Source organism: Manis javanica, chromosome 5 (assembly GCF_040802235.1).
Source record: "Manis javanica isolate MJ-LG chromosome 5, MJ_LKY, whole genome shotgun sequence".
NCBI lineage: Eukaryota > Metazoa > Chordata > Mammalia > Pholidota > Manidae > Manis > Manis javanica.
In genome coordinates, this window is record NC_133160.1 from 10,621,838 (window position 1) to 10,641,165 (window position 19,328).

General features: G+C 49.0%; 1 protein-coding gene across 2 annotated transcripts in view; it reads left to right on the forward strand.

Moving 5' to 3' along the window:
* Positions 1-472: 472 nt before the first annotated feature.
* PTGIS (prostaglandin I2 synthase) overlaps positions 473-19,328 on the forward strand; it is a 43,263-nt gene continuing 24,407 nt past the window's right edge. Inside the window, exons 1-4 of one of the 2 annotated variants that reach the window (XM_037006268.2) lie at positions 473-630; positions 10,459-10,582; positions 12,192-12,370; positions 15,778-15,918. In XM_037006268.2, the coding sequence (XP_036862163.2) occupies positions 554-630; positions 10,459-10,582; positions 12,192-12,370; positions 15,778-15,918 (521 nt within the window). In that variant the 5' untranslated portion in view covers positions 473-553. Of the gene's footprint in view, positions 631-8,652; positions 8,854-10,458; positions 10,583-12,191; positions 12,371-15,777; positions 15,919-19,328 lie in introns of those variants that run through there. The other variant, XM_037006269.2, reaches the window with a different exon arrangement.

The following is a 19,328-nucleotide window of genomic DNA, read 5'->3' on the forward strand; positions in this document are numbered from 1 at the left end:
TTGGCTACAGGTATTGAAGGTCATATAACAGGAGGTATAATCCAGCCTAACTCCTCTCTCCCCAGACCAACAGAAAACTCAAGGCCTCCATCTGTGCCAGGCGGGGATGGCGTGAGGAGGAGGCTGGGCCGTGCAGGCTGTTCAGGTGGAATGTGGCCGAAGGGCCATCCAGCCCCACCCCACCTCTCCCACCAAGTCACCTGTTCCTCCTCTCCCACCAAGTCACCCTCCCCGCCCACCCTCCGCATCCCTTCCCTGTCTCCCCGTCCCTCCCCAGCAATCCCCACCCCGCCCGTGACCACCCTTTCCCCACTCCCCTCACTCGTGGTGTCTCTGCCTCCTCGCATCCTCCCTCCGCCCCCCTCTACCCTCCCCTCCCCTCTCCCCTCCCTCTGCCCTCCCTCCCCCTCTCCCCTCCCTCTCCTCCCTCCCTCCCCCTCTCCCCTCCCTCTCCCGCAGAGCCCCGCCCCCAGGCCCGCCCCCCCCCCCGGCGGCCGGCTCCGGCGGGAGAGGACCCCGGGCCCCCAGCCGCACCGCCCGCCGCGCTCCGGCCATGACCTGGGCCGCGCTCTCCGGCCTCCTGGCCGCGCTGCTGCTGCTGCTGCTGCTGCTGACGACGCGCCGCGCGCGGTGAGTGTCCCGCACCCCTCGGCGGCGGGGTCCGCGCGGAGCGGGGGCGCGGAGGACCGCGGCCCGGTGGGGAGCCGGGGCGAAGTCCCAGGCAGCCGCCCCGCGCCGCAGCCTCCGTCCCCCCGGGTCCCGCGCCTCCGCGCTCTCCCAGCACTGGGTGCCCCGCTCCTGCGCCGCGACGGGGCGGGCGAGGCGAGGCGGGGGCGCCGAGGGGTGCCTCCCACCGGCCCCGCATCCACCGTCCACGGGGCCACCCGGCCGGACGGGGGGCCGGTGGGCTCGGGGTCTCCCTCTGCCGGGGAGAGTCAGGCCCGGAAAGGGGTCCCCCCGGAGGTCCCACAGCCCGCAGGGCGGACTCGGGCTCAGACGTCCCAGCTTCCATTCCACAGGTTTTCCTGCCCCACTGAGAATGTGCAATTTAGGAGAAAAAGTAAAACCCAGACACCTCAAATCAGGGAGATGGCAGTGTGCCTTTTTCTTTTTATAAAATATTTAAAAATTAAAGTGAATTGCACGAAGAATAGCTGGATATATTTGACTTAAAGCAAGTATTTATTCCGTTATAGATAAGACTGAAGCCCTTCTAATCACCCTTCCGACAGTTCCAAATCTTTCCTGTTGATCAGTTTGGGAGGAAACTTCCAGATTTTTTTTAAGTACCCTTTTTATTTTGGACTGGTTTTGTATTTACAGAAAAGTTGCAAAGGTTGTACAAAGAGTTCCCAAATATCCCTCATCCAGTTTCCTCTATTGTCAACATTTACATTATTATGGTACGTTCCTCAAAACTAAAACACCAACAACTGTTGCTATTAATCAAACTTGACTTTATTTGAATTTCATCAGTTTTTCCGTTAATGTCCTCTTTCTGTGCCAGGATCCGGTCCAGGTACCATGCTGCCTTCACATATCCTAGCTCCTTAGTCTCCCCAGCTGTTTTTAAAATTACTCTTGCACATATATGTGGGAGCATGTAGATAATACTGGGCAGTGTAAGTGTGGGTGTATTTAAATCAGAGTCTCTGAAAATTCCAGAAATTTTCTGAAAACTTTTTATTTTTAAACAGTATGTTCACTGAATTTCTAAATAATAAGCTCAAGATATTTTTCTTCAACTGCTAGACACGTTTTCAAGTGAAATTTAAAATCATGTATTTAATCATTTGCCTGGAAAAAAGTAAGAAAGAAAAGGGAGGCAGCAACTACTTTCCCTATGAAGAAACGAATTTTTGTTCCTAAGTTGCCAAGCTTTTTGGAAACTCTGTGTAGAGATGTTTTCAGACTTACATTGGCTTTTTTCACTCCAGATTTTAGTTTTGACATCCGTCCATGTTACTACATGGAGATCTAATTCATTATTTTGATCTTCTGTGTAATATTCCAGAGTATTCTTTTTTTCCTTTTTTATTCCTGTTCCTATTGATGGAATTTTAGGTGTTTTGCTCTTCGAGACAATGTGCTGTGGTCTTCCTGTGGGGCACTTCATCTGTGCTTTTTTTCTGGGGTAGATGAGGGCAGCTATAAAATATGTGATTTCTGGGAGACAGGATGCCTGGGTGGTCAGCATATGCAAATTCCCAGCATCTAAGAATAAGTCGAGTAACCACTCTCTGTCTCAGTTTCCTAATCTTTGAAATGGGGATGATGATAATAGCAGGTGAGAGTAGAATTGCTAAAACATTATTTTAACTCATTCTTGTTATCAGTCCAGAGAGCTAATTTATCTTTGAGGGTGACTTGTTGATTTTTATATCTGTGGATGGCTTAGGAGGGTCAACAAGTGGATATTGAGAAGTGTGGGTAGAGGGGTCACTGGCAGCTGGAGGGAAGTTGTATGGACCCTGGGAACCCCAATTCAGTCCCCCAATCTCATTTTCTCCTCGTAGCTCAGCTAGGGGGGCCACTCTTGTTACTCCCATTTTACAGAGGACAAAATTGAATCTCACAGCTAAGTTAGGCAACTTGCCCAGGGTCTGCCTGGATTAAAAATCTGGGCTACAAGAATTTTTATTTCCCAGGAAAAATGAATTTTCACTCTTCCCACCCCCTTTTTTTTTTGTAATCTGAACTACCAGAAGTCTTAGAACCACATGAGGTTAATAAGCTACTAAGAGATGAGGCTACAACTATAAGATTCTTAAGGAAGGGCAATCAATCAAGTGTTGTAAACAGGTGGATGACACTGGTGCTGTGTAGACGATGATCTAAAGTTTGGGTCAAAACAAGCAAATCCTGTGCCCCACCTTAACAGCTGAGGCTTAGAAAAACAAAGTGACCTCCTTAAGGCCACACAAAATTGAATTATATCCCACATCTAGTCAGTTCCAAAATTCATGCTTTTCCTAGTTAAAAAAAAAAAGCGCTACTTCACCCAGTCAGCAACTGTCTATTTCTTGCTTTTTTTAGTTATAAAAAATTTTCAATTATACACAAAAATAAAAAGAATAGTATATGTACCCCATCACCTTGATTTGATAATTTTTTAAAAATTACAGTTGTCATAATATTTCACCACCAAATATTTCAGAATGTCAAAAAACAATGATAATTCTATTCTATTCTATTGCCTGAGAATATATTTTTTTAAATCTTAGTATCATCTAATTCCCAGGACAAATTCAAATTTCTCCAATTATGGCAAAGATTTTTAAACCCAGTTCAGGAACTGTGAGCGTTTTCTCCCAGGAGAGGTGATGAGAGAGGAGTTAGGAAGCCTTGGACTGGGAATTAGGAGTCTGGTGTCTGTGCCTCTTGGGGCTAACGATCTGCTATGTGGGTATCAGGAACATTCTTCCTGCTCTCTGGGCCCTAGGTTCTCCGTGTGTACTCTGCCATGGCTCTTGTAGCTGGTCTCTCAGGCCCCAGCCAACTTCACCAGCCTGAGGGCACCTGCCTTGCCCTTTGGCCTTTTGTGGCTACTGTAGGGAGCATTGGAAGAGGTTTCCTGGGTGGGAGGCCCCTTTTCTGGGGAACAGTGACCAGAGTGGTATCAGGTGAGGGTTCTTGGTGGCTCAACAGCGCATCTGGGCCCTTGTAGGATATTGAATTTCTAGGCACAAATAAATGTGTCCTGTTCTGACATGCACGAACCAGAGGTCACTAAATGGTAGTCTGTGGCTAGATGGGTCTGCTGTGTACCCCACAGTACACGGAGAGAAAATTCCACCCACAAAATGCCAGATTTCCAGTTTCTCATGAAATATTGGAAGATCTAGCAACACCTACCTGGAATTTGGTAGTATAGCCCTCTCTAAACCTTGCCACCGACACCACTACTCCCTATTGCCTCTCCAACATGCATCTATTTATCACTGTCCTTGCTTTGTTTTGTCTTATATTGAGAAACTATTCTCTGAATCCATATCTATTACAGAAACAGGAAAACAAAAACTAGATCAAGATGGCCACATGCTTTTTCTAACATTAGAGGGAAAGAAGGGGGTAATGGAAGAAGGTTAATGGCAGACAGTCTTTGGGTGAGCCCTGGGGAAATAATGGGATGAGCAGTTTAAACAGAAGCTCAGATTGTCCCTGCCCAGCTGGGCAGAACCCAGACCCCTGCTGTTACTCCCTTAAGTCTTCCCAGAGCCTGAAACTCTGAATCCAGTTGAAAGTGCTGGACAGAGAGGTTGGATGAGTCACCAGCATCGCACAGGTAAACTAATACAGCTTCTGCTCTGTGCAGTCCAGAACATGGACTGGGTGTCAGGTGCTGAACCTACATTAGTCCCCATAACACTCTTAGCAACTGTGGGAGGCAGAAACCAACTCACTGAGCACCAGCTGTATATGTGATTCATTCATCTGACAGTGCCAGGCACTGTTCTAGGTGCTGCTGGGGTCAACAAGTGCCTGCTGCCATGAACTTCCATCCAATGAAGGTGTGATATTTCAGGGTACAAAGGTGCATGATACCCAACCGTGGCTCTTTCCCCCAGTTTGCAAAGGGTTGAGTGGGAGAGACAGGACAGGACAGGAGGCTGGCAGTGGCACCTGCCACTGAGAAAAGGGCAGTTTTTGGAGGAACCTACATAATGGGCATTAAAGCTCCAGGAGGGAATCATAAAAAGTGCCTTGGTATCTGAATCAGGAAGGGCAGGCGACAATCAGTCGGCTGTGTGGGCTGGAGCTGGGATGAGAGGGTCCAGCCCTACATCCTTCTTCCCAGGGCCTGGCAGTAATTCAAAACAGTGAGAGTGACAGTGGGTGAGGCTAGAGACCGCAGGCCCTAAAATAGAGCCTCCTTTGCCCCTGCTGGCTGCTGACTGAGTCACTGGAATGTGGCCTGGGCCTGAGTTGGATTCAGGGTCTGCGGCTGGAAGAGCCGGCCAACCATATCAGGATCAGACGTCTCGGCTCCCAGCTTCCTGCCTTTGTCTGCGCCTTCTTGGGGCTTTTCTGGGGAAAGATGAAAGCTGCCAGATACAACACCTGGCTCTTTGGGGGACAGCCTGGGCAAAGGGCAGAGAAAGGAAGCCCCACATCTCAGGCCCTACATCTGGGCAGGTTGCTGAACCTCAGTTTCCCCAACTGCAAAATGCAGATGTAATGTTCCAATGTAATGACTTGGAACCAGGGCAGCATCAAGAATGTGGGCCCTGCAGCCAGAACTGCCTCGACTAGAGACCCAGGTGCTCCATGATGGGCCCTTGGGCAAGCCCCTCTCAACCCCTCTGAACCTCAGTTTCCTTCTTTGTAAAAAAGTAGTAATATAGTTCCTTCCTCAAGAGGTTAGGGGAGGATACACTGAGGTCCTGGGGTAAAGTGCTTAGCGCAGTGCCTCACACACAGTGAGAGCTCATTGAGTTAGCTGGTATTACCCGGCAGGAAACATGGAAAATGCATATGCCTGATAGATACTTGGTGCTCAGTAAATGGCACACAGAAGTCTGATTGGTTCTGCGTCTCAGACCCACCCCAGCTGCTCCGCAGTTACAAGGCGCCAGGCAGTTTTACAACTCTGTCCACATCACAGCCCAGTGTGGTTAGTGGTGTTACTGCTCTGGTTTAACACACAGAGAAGCAAAGTAACACAGCCAGAAAGAAGCATGGCTGGGATTTGAAGCCAGGAAGTGTGGTGCTAAAGTTGGGCTCATAGACATCAATCATGTCCTCCACCCCTTGGGAAGAAGTCGCCGTGTCTGTGCGCTTTATGTTTAAGGCAGACTTTCTTCTCAGACCTGGGCTGGGAGAGGGCTGGTTCGCACCATGCTAACAGGTTATTCCAACCCCATGCTCTGCCAGTGTGACACATTTCCTTGGAGTGGAGCCTTCTGGAGAAGCTGCCTGGACTCAGTGGCTCACAAGGAGATGCAGAGAAAGGAAGGGCCCTGGCACCCCCTGGAAATCCCAGAGCTGCAACTTTGCAAGTCTCCTCAGGGATGGGCTCAGAGGCAGAGCGGGGGTGAGGGAGAGGGGAGCGTGTGGGACTTCCTGATGCCTTCAGACCTCATCTCCGGTTCTGCTCCCATCACTTCCCAGCCCTGGTCCTCAGATCTGATCATTCTCTCCATCTACCACCTGTCCCACCTTTTGGGTCATGTTGGGCCAGACCACGGGAACCAGAGGCAGGGAGGGAGGAAGGTAGAGGGCGAGGGGAAGAAGGCTACAGAGAAGCTGGGGTTCCCCTGGAACTCTGTGCTGGCGTGGCACAGAAGCCCCTACTTTTTCTTCTTCAGGGTGGGGGTTGGATGCTAGGCCCGGCTCCTGGGGACACCCGGGCCTGCATTCCCACCAGTAGTGCTCTCCCGGAGGGTCTCCGTGGGCTCTCCTTTCTCTGTTGGGACCTTTGAAAAGCATATTCACGGTGCTTCCCAGCTCCTGCTTCAAACCCTCCAGTGGATCCCCATCCACTTGGCGTAAAAGCCAGACCCCAGGGTCCCCAGGGCATCTCCCAGATCGTCTCCTGCCTCCCACCCCCGTCTTCTCCTCTCCGGGCATCACCTCACTGAGTGCGCCTTTGCCCTGCGATCTTCTCCCCGCTTGTTCCCGCTGCTCCCTTCTCCTGCGGGACGTCTTTGTGCACGTGGCACCTCCGTGGGGAGGCCCTCCCTGACACCTCCAGGCCGCCCGCCCTCACTGGCTCACACCACCCTTCTTCCTTTTTCTCTACTGAGATGTAAGTCATGTACTATAAAACTTACCCTTTTAAAGTGTACGATTCCATGGTTTTTACAGGGTTGTGCAACCATCACCACTAACTCCAGAATTTTTCATCATTCCCAAAAGAAATTCTGTACCCATTAGCAGTCACTCTCCCCTCCACCTCCCCTCAGCCCCTGGCAATCACTACTTTGTGTCTCTATTGGGGTGCCTTTCTGGACATTCCATACACGTAGAATCATACGATACGTGGCCTTTTGTGTCTGGCTTCTTTCACTTAGCATGATGGCTTTGAGGTGCTTACACTGTAGCATGAATCAGTACTTCATTCCTTTTTATGGCCGAGTACTGTCCCATGGCAGGGTTATATCATATTTTGTCTCTCCTTCATCAGTCAGTGGACATTTGGGTTGCTTCCACTTACTGGATGTCATGAATAATGCTACTATGAACAACAGCGTACAAAGTTAAGTATGAACATATGTTTTTCATTCTTTGGGGTTAGGTTGCTGAACTGTTTAATGTTGAGTGTTTCAGAGAACTGCCAGATGAGCTTCCAAAGCAGCTGCACCATTTTACATTCCCACCAGAAGTAGGTGAGGATTCCAGTTTCTCCACATGCTTGTCAGCACTTCCTTCCTTCCTTTTTTTTAAATTACAACCATCTTAGTGGGTGTGAAGTGGTATCATATTGTGGCTTTGATTTGCATTTCCCCAAAGACTAATGATGTTAAGCACTGTTTTATGTGCTTACTGGCTGTTTTTGTCTCTTCCTAAGAGAACTGTCCATTCAAATCCTTCACACATTTTTTTTTGTTTGAGAGGGCATCTCTCATATTTATTGATCAAATGGTTGTTAACAACAATAAAATTCAGTATAGGGGGGGTCAATGCTCAATGTACAATCATTAATCCATCTCAAGCCTAATTCTCATCAGTCTCCAATCTTCTGAAGCATAACGAACAAGTTCTTACATGGTGAACGAATTCTTACATAGTGAATAAATTCTTACATGGTGAACAATACAAGGGCATTCATCACAGAAACTTTCGGTTTTGATCATGCATTATGACCTATAAACAATCAGGTCAAATATGAATATTCGTTTGATTTTTGTACTTGATTTATATGTTGATCCCACATTTCTCCCTTTATTATTATTATTATTTTTATTTTTAATAAAATGCTGAAGTGGTAGGTAGATGCAAGATAAAGGTAGAAAACATAGTTTAGTGCTGTAAGAGGGCAAATGTAGATGATCAGATGATCAGGTGTGTGCCTATGGACTGAGTATTAATCCAGGCTAGACAAGGGCAGCAAGACATCCACGGATACAGAAGATTTCTCTCAAAACAGGGGGGGTGAGGTTCTGAGCCTCACCTCTGTTGATCCCCAAATTCTCACCTGATGGCCCCCCTGCGACTGTGCCTGTCTTAGGTTGTTCCTCCCTTGAGGAATCTTACCCGTCTCTGGCTAACCAGTCATCTTCCGGGGCCATACAGGGAAATGTAAAGTTGGTAAGTGAGAGAGAAGCCATATTGTTTGAAAAGGTTAGCTTTTTACTTCTTTGCAGATTTATGCCCTGTGGCTTCTATGCCCAGCACTTGTCTCGAGGTATCTTTACCACCTGGAGGAATTATGATACTTGGTAAATTCGATATGAGGCACAAATTCTATTTAAGTGTTGTAATTAGGAAGGAAGAAGAAAAGCTATAGAGGTAGCATATGGAAGAAAACATGGGAGGATTGATTATTTCTTTGACATATCTTCTTGTAGAGTACACACATTTTTAAAGTGGTTTTTTTTGTCTTTCCATTATTGAGTTGTAGCTCCTTTTTTTTTCTTCATCACACTTCTCACTTTCTGACATGTTTTGCCTTTTTGTTATTAGTCTGTCTTCCCTTATTAGCACGTAAGCTCCATGAAGTCAGGCGTCTCAGGCGCCTGTCCTGTTCACTGCTGTATCTCTGGCACCCAGAACAATGCCTGCTTCACGGTTAAAGTTTGGTGAACAAGCGAATAAATCCACAGTGGGAAGAAGAGATGAGATGACCCATTTACTCAGCAGACAGGGAGCCCTCTGCGTCCCTTGGCTCTGATAATTCTAAAACTGAAATGGGTGAGCACCTGCCTTGGCAATATTGTGGGGCCTCTTTTGTGGTACGTAGCCCTTCCCAGCCAACTATCCCTCCTCAGAGGTGGGGAGGATGAGTTGAGACGTCCATACATCGTGTGTGTGGCCAAGGGCAGGGCCCAGCGGAAGTGCAATGTAAGCTCAAGTGTATTAGTTATCTCTTGCATAACAAATTATCACATACTTAGCAGCTCTAAACAACACCCATTTATTAGCTCATCGTTTGGTAAGTCAAAAGTCCAGCATGGTGTGGCTGGGCTCTCTGTTCAGAATCTTGCAAGGCTAAAATCAAGATGTCAGCCCCGCTGCCTTCCTATCAGGGGCCACTGGAGAACAATCTGGCTGAATTCAGCTCCTTGCAGTTGTAAATTGAAGCTCCCCCTTTTTGCTTGTCATCAGCCAAGGTCCACTAACAGCTGCTAGAGGCCACCTGCACTCCTTGCTACGTGGCCCCTTCCATCTTCAGAGCCAGCAACAGAGAATCTCCCTGTGTCAAATCTGTCCCATGCTTTGAGTCTCTATTTCTGGGAAGAGCCCTGTCCTGTTTAAGCCCTGTCCCTGCCTGAATTAGGTCATGCCCACAAAAGAGAATCGTTCTTTCTTGAAGTCAGCTGTATCATCTGTCCCCTACTCAGTGGTAAGGTGTGGGTCATTGTGGGCCATCTTAGAATTCTGTCTACCAGAGTGAGCTACAAATATTGTTATATTCTCAGGAGTCCCTCTGCTCTCACAGATGATTCTGACCTTGAATTTTATACACATAACCTTCCCTCCCCATGGCTGAGCTGGCGTGTACCTCTGGGGCATCCCCACAGGCCATGGCCCTGGACTCTGGCCACTTGAGGAAACTTAGATTCTGGTGAGGGGCATTCAGGGGTCAGGGATGAGGCTGGCCCTTCCTCTACCTTCTGCCTCTCAGTCATCCTCGCCAGGTTCATCCTTTCTCTGGGGGCACAGCAGGGATGTGAGATGACCAAAACCCTGGTCCATGCTGGCTCAGGCAGAGCCCTCTGTTCTTACCCTACTGGGTTCTGCAAAGCTCTCCCGCCCACAGAGAGGTGACCACCTCGATTGGGCTCCCTAACATGTATCAACATCAACCGGTCACCCAGCGTCTGCTCTCAGCCCCTGGTAGTCCATCCTCTGCTCAGCAGTGACAAGGATGCTGGAGAAACCGAAGCCAAATGCTGTCCCTGCTCTACTCCAAATTCTCCCACAGCTCCTACCTTAGTTGGAGAAAAAACTAAAAAGTCCTCACAGCTGCCTACAAGGCCCTGCATGGTCTGGCCCCTGTTACCACTCTGGCCTCAGCTTCTCTTTGCTCCTTCCAGTCCAGCCGCACTGGCCTCCGTACTATTCCTTGAACACAGAAGGCGTGATCCAGCCCGAGGGTCTTTGCACTTGTCCCCTCTGGAAGGCTTTTCTTCCGCATGTCCATGTGGCTCCTCCTTCACCCCTTTCAAATGTTTGCTCAAATGTCTCCTCAGGGAAGCCTGCCCTGCCCTTTCCATTTAAAGTCACACCGTGCCCTATACTCTTTGTTTTCTTTCCTGCTTTATCAAATGGTGATAAGTGCTGTGGCTTCTACAGGCGACCTGGCGAGCCTCCCCTGGACCGGGGCGGTATCCCCTGGTTGGGCTATGCCTTGGACTTTGGAAAAGATGCTGCCAGCTTCCTCACCAGGATGAAGGAGAAACATGGTGACATCTTTACTGTAAGTGCCTCTTGTGCTTCTTGTGATTGAAGGGGATGAGCAGGTAGGCCTTTTACACCTGGTGTCTACTGATTCCTTCTACATCCTTCTGTACACTAACGTGCCCATACAACATCCATCCAGTGGTCCAGCCAACTTTCTATCCATCTGTCTATCCAACACTTACCTAATATCCATCCCCTCATTATCCCTCTAGCATCTTCCCAACATGGAGCTATGTGGTCATTTGATGTCTACCCAATAATTGTATATCCATCCAACTGACCTCTATTCATCCATTCAACTTTGATTTATTGGTCCGTTCATCCAACATCTATCCTGCCTCTTTATCCGATATCTAAAGAGCATCCTTCCATCCTAATATCCACCCAACATTCATTTATATATTCCACTTCCAGCAGACCTCCATTTATGCACTCATCCATCCCAACATTTGCCTGTCCATCCATTTATCCATCATCTATCCCTCCATTTGTCTACCCACATTTATCCAGCATCCTTCCATTTATGTACCTAACATCCATTCAACTTCCAGCCATATATTCAATTTCTGCCAATTTCCATTTATCTGCCCATCTTTTCATCCATCTGCCACTATCCACCTAACATTCAGTTATCTATCCATTCAATATCCAACATCTGCTCACTTAGTATACACCTGTTTATATCTCCATCCATCCATCCATCCATCCATCCATCCATCCATCCATCCATCCATTCATCCATTCAAACAACCACCACCCATCCTTCCACCTTCCATGTATCCTTTCAACTTCCATCCATCCAGCATTCATCCTTTCAATCTGTTAACCCAGTTCTGCTTAGCATCCTGACTTCCATGTACCTAACATTCATCCATACATTTAGTTTCGAGCCAACCTCTACTGCCCATCCATCCATCTTTCCATCAAACATATATTCACTGATATATCCTTCCATATATCCATCCATTTAATAATACTGGCCTGAATTTTATAAGAGAGTTTGATTAACATGACTCAGACCACACTTTGAAATGAGGCAGAGGTAATGGGTAGTTGGAATTGTGTGGCCCCTCCATAGACATTTGAGGGAAAATGCTCTTACCTTTGTTAATTGTAGGATTACAGCCTGCAAGTGCTGCATGCTTCCCATCTTGGGTAGCATGTTACCTACAGAACTCAGCCTCCCGAAGAAGTGGGTTTTGCTTGCACATCCCCTAGCATTTACCCAACAGCATCCACCTATCCATCCATCCATCCATCCATGCACCTGTGATGCACACAACATCCATCTGCTGCCTTCTGTGGGCAGCTTTCTCCTGGATGCTGCAGATAAGACAATAAGATAACCATTGCACGAGCTTAAGAGTCAGGTGGCTAAGAGCACAAGTTTTGGTTCAAAAGCATCTCGGGCACATCATGTGCCTTTCCTAAGCCTCACTTTTCAGCTATAAATGGGTGAATGGTTGTTCCTGCCTCATTGGGAAGTCATGAGGATTAGACAAGAGAGAACATTCTGTTGAGTACCTGGTGGGGCCAGTGCCTGGCACAGGGCAGGCCCCACACTGCTGAGAGCTGCTGCTGCTCATGGTGGTGCTCCTTACTCCATCCCTGCTGACTTCCTGCAGGTGCTGGTGGCGGGCAGGTATGTCACTGTCCTCCTGGACCCACACTCCTATGACACGGTGGTATGGGAGCCTCGCAGCAAGCTGGACTTCCACACCTATGCCGTCTTTCTCATGGAGAGGATTTTTGATGTGCAGCTTCCGCATTACAACCCCAGTGATGAAAAGGCCAAGATGAAACCGTGAGTGGCTGAAGACAGTGGGCCAGGCTGGGCGACCTGTTCCTGCCCGCATGGCCCGGTCCTGTGTAGGCTGAGCTGGTCTCCACAACAGGTGGCCAGTAAAGATATTTTGTTTTGAGACAACAGAACACACAACAAATAACCAAAAAGAATTGGGGTGAAGAAGAACTCTTTACTTCTCATTTCTCTCTCTTTTAGGATGTGGCTCTCATTTTAGCAGGAGGAGACCAGGGTTTGGGTCAGCCAGACCTAGGTTCAAGTCCTAGCTCCACTATTTCCAAGCTTTGTGACTTTGGACACATCCCTTCCCCTCTCTGAATCTCTGTTTCCTTGTCTGTGAAATGAGGGGAGATGAGTGGGGTGATTAACATTTTGGAATCCTCACATTATGCCAGACATCATGCACAATCTCATAAGTTTTCACAACTTATGCTGGAGGGTAAGTAACTTATAACCCCACTTTACAAATGAGGACATGGGCTCAGAAAAGAGAAGTGACTTTCCTTAGGTCACACAGCTAAGAAACATAAGGAATAATTGTATCAACAAGAGGACATGTGAGCACATTTACTATGCATTCATTATATCTGTGAGTATCTGAGGACCTACTGTGCACTGGTTACCATCCTAGATGTGGGGGGTACAGAATGATGCCAACTACCATCTGAAGACACCTGCCATTTGCCAGGTGTTTGATGGGAAACTTTCATCTCTGTGTGATAGCCTCAAGTAGTAGTATTTTTATCCTTATTTTATAGATGAGGAAACTGAGTCTCAGAGAAGTGAAGTGACTTACCCATGGTCTACTCTTAGTGGCAGAGCTGGGATTTGAACCCAGGTTGGCAGATCCCACAGCCCACTCTCCTCTACCCAAGATACTGAGGAAGTAAGACTGTGTCCACCACTAAAGAATTCATAGTCTGAGGGTAATCCTTTGCAAGCCTGGGTTTTACAGCTTTATCCTAAAGGTGAGGAAGGGCTATTCAGATCCCTCCCGAGGGAGTGGGGTGGGGGCGAGGGTCCCATTCTTGCAGAGATTTCTAGCACCTTCCACACCTAGAAGAGCTTCACACTCAACCTCTGAGAAAGGCCAAAGCCCCTGTACCCCCATACCTGAGGAGACTGCCCCTTGGTATCTGTGAGAGGCCTATGTCTCTGAAATTTGTAGGAAGGCTTTGGGCTCCCCACATCTGGTAGGAGACTGAACCTCCTCATTTTGTTGTGAGTCCCCTGTACCCCCGCATGTCCACTTTCACCTGGGTATAGACCCGGCCCACTTCAGAGAATCTGCAGGCGGCTTCATGTTCCCTATCTCCAAGAGGGGTAAGCGCTTCTGCCAGCACAAGCTCTTTGGACATATTCATTGAGTTCATGCACCAGTATTGATCACTGGTTTGTGCTTTGCTCTTCTATGGGGGAGCCTAGGACGGAAAGGAATGGGGTACTCTGAGGGATGGCTCAGTTCTGGCTAGCATGGAATGACTCTCCATCCTAGAAGATCCTGACTCTCTATCCCAGAAGCTCTCCTAAAAGGAAGATCAGCTTGGGCAGGAGCTGTCAGGTAGGCCTTCCGACCTAACCTCATATGCCAGTCACTTCTCAGTGTTCTGAGCTAGGCCCGTGCCTCATCCCGCTCTGCGGATGCTCTGCGGATGCTCCGCGGATGAGCATCTCCCTAAAGCTAAAGACTCAGCGATCCCAAATCCAACAGTAACTTACGTCTGGAATTCTAGACACAGATCCAGGTGCCTGTCAGAATCAAGGTGTTCTTTCCTGGTTCTGCCACTTCACTTTGTGACCTTGGGCAAGTTACCTAACCTTTTTTTTAGCTCCTCATCTGTAAAATGGTTTCAGTAATAGAGAAATCTAATCTCACAGGTTTCTAAATCACTGATTTATACCAGACCAATCACATCTCAGCAAATGCCAACTGACAGAGCCCCAAGGACCACATAGCTAAGGGGACCCTCCCTCCAATGCCATGAAGTTCATATAAGATCCCTATAAATCCAAACGTTATCCTGAAAATGAGAAAGGAAAGGGTAAAAGAATCTGAAAAACAGTCATTCAAACCTACTGAATTACTTAGAGATTGTCCAAAATAAATGTTTGGACTTTAATGAGTTTATCAAAATGAATTAATTTTAGTTACCCTGCCCCTGTTGCCCAGCAGGGTGGGGCCGTTGTGAGCAAGATCAAGTCCATTCTAGGAAACAGAGGAGACTTATATCATTGCATATCTGAGTGTAATATAAATGAATTTGGGATCCAGTGCAATAGTTCAGATTTTATCCTTGACAGAAATCAGCAGATGGGGTAATAGCACTTCAGGGAGACTGAAAGGAGGGTGTCTGAGGTTCTGGACTTAGAATTTTGAGCAGAGGAGTAAATGTGATCATATCCAGAAATAAGAAGGATGATTTGGGCTGTTTGGTGGAGGGAGGGATTGAAGGCATTTGAGGGTGAAGATAAGGAGTAATGACAAGGGACTAAAGTGATGTAAGGGAATAGGGGTAAAGAAAACAGAAAAGTATTAAGGATATTTGGGAGTTATAATTGGCAAGACTTAAAGCTACCTAGACCTACAGGATATGGTGGGCAACAGGGGTGGAAAAGTCTGGGATAACTCCCAAGTTGGTAACTAGGGATACTTGATGCCATTTACTGAGGTAGAGGGCATATGACAAGGGATGAGTTTCAGCAGGAGCCTCGGGTGGTGGGGATGATGAATTAGGAGGGGGCTTCTTGCTTCAGCCACAACTCCCCAGAACTGGTTCACCCCTCAGACTCCTGGGCACATGCAGTGAGACCAGGTCACCATCCTAGATGCCCTTATTCCTCATGTAACATTCATTTGGGGTCATGGCTTGTTAGCAGGCCTTGATCAGAGGACACTTGAACTATGCAAGCAGGTCTCCCTAACTTCGGGTCTCAAGGAGAAAGGGCTGAACTCCTAGTTCTGTGTTCTGGAAGTCTGTGGGTTCTTGTCCAAGCTTGAGTGCCCCAAAGAGGGACGGACTATCATGGTCAAAAGTTCAGAGTCTGGAGTTGGTCAGATCAGGGCTTCGATTTCAGATGTGTCACTTACTGGCTGGGTGACCTTGGGAAAGTCACTTTCCTCTCTGTCCCTGAGTTTTTCCATCTGTAGGATGGGAATCCTAATAGTAACTATTATCCCTAGGGTTGTCCAAAGATGAAATGAGATCACTGTGCTTAGCACAATGAGTTTTATCATTATTGTTGATGATGGTCATAGTAATTTCATCTTGTTTAAGCCAGTCCTCCAAAGGCCCCCATTGCCAATGGAGACCTGGGGCTCTGGGACCCTGAGGTTTGGAAAGGGGATGCCTGTGTGCGTGTATTTCTCCTGGGAAGCTGTACTCTGATTCATTTGTTTCCTGCCCCAGGACGCTCCTCCACAGAGACCTCCAGGCGCTCACAGAAGCCATGTATGCCAACCTCCACACTGTCCTGGGCGACACCACAGAAGCGGGCAGTGGCTGGCATGAGATGGGTCTCCTCGACTTCTCCTACAGTTCCCTGCTCAGGTGAGCCCATGCGGCTCCCCCTTTCCTGAGGGGAGCTCTGCCCTTGGGCCTGGGGCAGCCACTCATGGTGGCCCGGGCAACTCTGAGGACCTGTGGGCGAAGAAGCAGTTTGGGATGCTTGCAAAGACTGAATATGGCAGTTTGTGTCTGGGCCTCCCAAGTGTTCGTGCGGCTCAGCCCATGACTTGTGAAGGAGACACAGGCCAATAAAGGGGCCTTGCCGATTGCCCGGAGAGGGAGTGGCAGAGCAAGGCTTCAGATGCCCTCTGCCCTGTGGCTTCCAGGCCTTGGAATTTCACAGACCAGAAAAACGAAATGTTTAGGAGACCAACCCAGGACTTTTAACGTTTTATTAGACCTTGTAAACATATATGAAAAACTACGCTACTGTATGTTCCTCCCTTCAGCGATGCCAGACTCTATTCCAGGCCCTGAGGATACAGCAGGGGGAAGACAGATGAAGCCCCAGAGCTCACAAAGCTGGCACAAGTTGGGGAGACAGATAATAAACCGATAAATAAAGATGGTTATGTCAGAGAGCGATAAATACGATGACAGAAATCAGCAGATGGGGTAATAGCACTTCAGGGAGACTGAAAGGAGGGTGTCTTTGAGGTTCTGGCCTTAGAATTGGGACCTGACTACAGATGCCCACATGCCAAGGTTCTAGGCAAAAGAAACAGCAAGTGCAAAGGCCTGGAGGTAGGAAGAAGCTTGGCAAGAGAGCCCGTGTTGCTGGGGCCTGATGAGCCGAGGGTGTAGGGTGGAGATGAGGTCAGAGAGGCTGGTGGAAACCAGGTCTCACAGAGCTGCAAGGCCATGGAAGGCTTTGGAATTTATTCTAAGATGAGTGACACTGGGGAATTAAGTAGGGGCATGAGGTGATTGGATGTGGAGTTTTGAAAGCTCCCTGGCTGCTGGATGGAGGGCAGGTGTGTGATGAGGGAAGCGGGAGGAGCCTGCACGAGGCTGTGGTCTTTGCCCGGGTAAGAGAGTGGTGGCCTGGTAAGGGAGAGGTGGGGATTTGGGTAGCTTTGGGGGGTTGGGGTTGATGGGACCTGCTGAAAGGTGTGGGTGGGCAGTGAGGGGATGGAGGAATGTGGGCTCAGGCAGTGAGGGGCAGCGGCAACAAGGAGAGCTCGTTGGTTCTTGGTGGTGCCATTAAGTGACTAGAATTTCATAGAAGAAAAGACATCTCAACTGCTCCAAAAAATGACAGGGACACAGTTTCAGAAGAAAAGACAGATAGTCACTGGCACCCATGGGCACATTTATAATACTTAAGTATGTGCACGCAGGTCAGCTCAATGTGTGTTAAGGCCTTAGTCCTCACAACAGCCCTGTGAGGCTGATTCTTTACACGCATCACTTGACAGATGAGAAAACAGAGGCCTGGAGAGCCTAAATCATCTGCCCAGATCCCCGAGTTCAGGTCATGGCAGGGCTGGCCGCAGAGTCTACAGTGTCCAGCATGACCCGTGCATGGAAGAGGCCCACATTTTCCTCATTTTCGCTCTGGAGTGGTGCAAACCCTGTCAAGGAGTGGGACTTGTCTGGGTGACCCTGGTCTGGTCCATCCTGTCATTGTGTGGTGGGGAGACTGAGGTCCGGGGAGGGCAGCTTAAACTAACCGGTCAGTTCCCAGCACAGCATCTCCCAGATCCCCGGGCTCCTGCCACCCTGTGTCCTGGAAGGGCCAGGAAGTCAGAGAGGAGGCTGTGGCTACCTCTGGGGAAGGTAGGGACACTGTGGTGGTGGCAAGGTCTGTTCAGGCCCAGTAGGCAGAGTGTGGAGTGAGGTGGGGCTGGGTGTATGTGTGAGGGGGAGTCCAGCATAAACGGATCCCTGTGCCTTCAGAGCCTGAGGCCCAGGCTAGTGCTTCTGTCTTCTGGGCCTTTGTATTGCCATCTGCAGCCCTGAGATTGAAAGGAAATGGGCGAGTTGGATGATAGGGGCACTGATAGGAGGTCCAGGCTTCTGTGGCCCCAACTGTGAGATGCCACAACTTAACCTTCCAGCCAGTCCTATGGGGGCCCCTGCCTCACTCAGAGTCACATCCAGACTTCCAACCCTGGCCTGCATGATCCTGCAGGATGTGTCCCAGCCCCTTCTGCCCTCATCCAGTACCAGAGTTCCCCGCACTATCTCCCCTATCACTCCACCAACCTCCTTGCTACCCCGTGAACAAGCCCGGCACAGTCCTGCCTCAAGGCCTTTGCAGCTTCTGTTCCTTTGCCTGGGAATGCTGTTCCCTACATGTCTGTGTGGTTCCCACCTCATTCAAGTTTCATGTCAAATGTCACCTCCTTAGGGAAGCCTTTCCTTTCCCTATTTAAATTAGATGGTGCTCTCTGATGACCCAGCCCCAGTCCAGCTCTGTTTCTCTTTCTGGCTTCTAGCACCACGTGTAGATCATGTGTGTATTTACACATGTAATCATTTATTGTGTTGAGCCATGTGTTAATCTGATGTGGAGGTGCCGCAGTATGAAACCACGTGGCCCTCTTGGCTTTCTTTTTTGTTTATTTTTCATTGCCTAGTTTTTGTAGAAATGTATGTTCAGGGAGATGGTTCTCTGCTTTAAGAAAGTGCAAGTGGGATGACAAGTGACAGGTGTTTAACTGCAGTGTCACAGAGACCACAGGGCATGGAGAGGACCCAGGACCCTCCGGCTTGTTCCTGTCTAAAAGGGGCGGCCACAAATCAACTCCTGCCCAGGGTTGCCAGGCGGGACTGCAGGCTCCCGTGGCCAGATTTTCTCCTTTGTCAAGACGCTATAAAGGGGAAATCCAGATTTTGTGTGAATTGACCCAGTTGATTAAATATACATTCAGTTTGTTTTTAGGGAAATTCTATTGCCAAGTCCCAGGCCCATCTGCCCCTGTCCCCCCATACTGCAGCTCCAGTGCCTGCGTCAGGGACATCTGGCAACTCTGATAGGGCTGTGGCTGCTCCCTCGGCTCAGGGCCTTGCCTAGGCTGTGGACCCTCTGCCCAAACCCACCCCCCTGCTCTTCCTGCAGGTGTCAGCTCAGACCATTCCTCCTCCGGGGAGCCTGCCCTGACTCCCTTTCCTGATTGGTGGCCCCATCTCATTCAGTGTCTCCCCACTCATGCCGCTCGGCCTCGCCAGCCTCCTTGCTGCTCTCCAGCTCTGGTCTCCCTCTTGGCTCACTGTTCTGTCTGCCCTGAACCCCCTTCTCTGTGCTTCCCACTGTGGCTGCTCCTCCCTCAGGTTTCTGGGTAACCCTGAGCCCCGCCCATATTCCTGCTTTCTGTTCAGTCTTCACCTCCGAGCACCAGCTGACTTAGAACTGGTCGCTCATTTCCCTTGTCCGCTGTCTATCTCCCACACTAAAGTGTCCACTCCATGAGGGCTTGTCTGCTTTCTTCACTGTGACTCCCCCACCC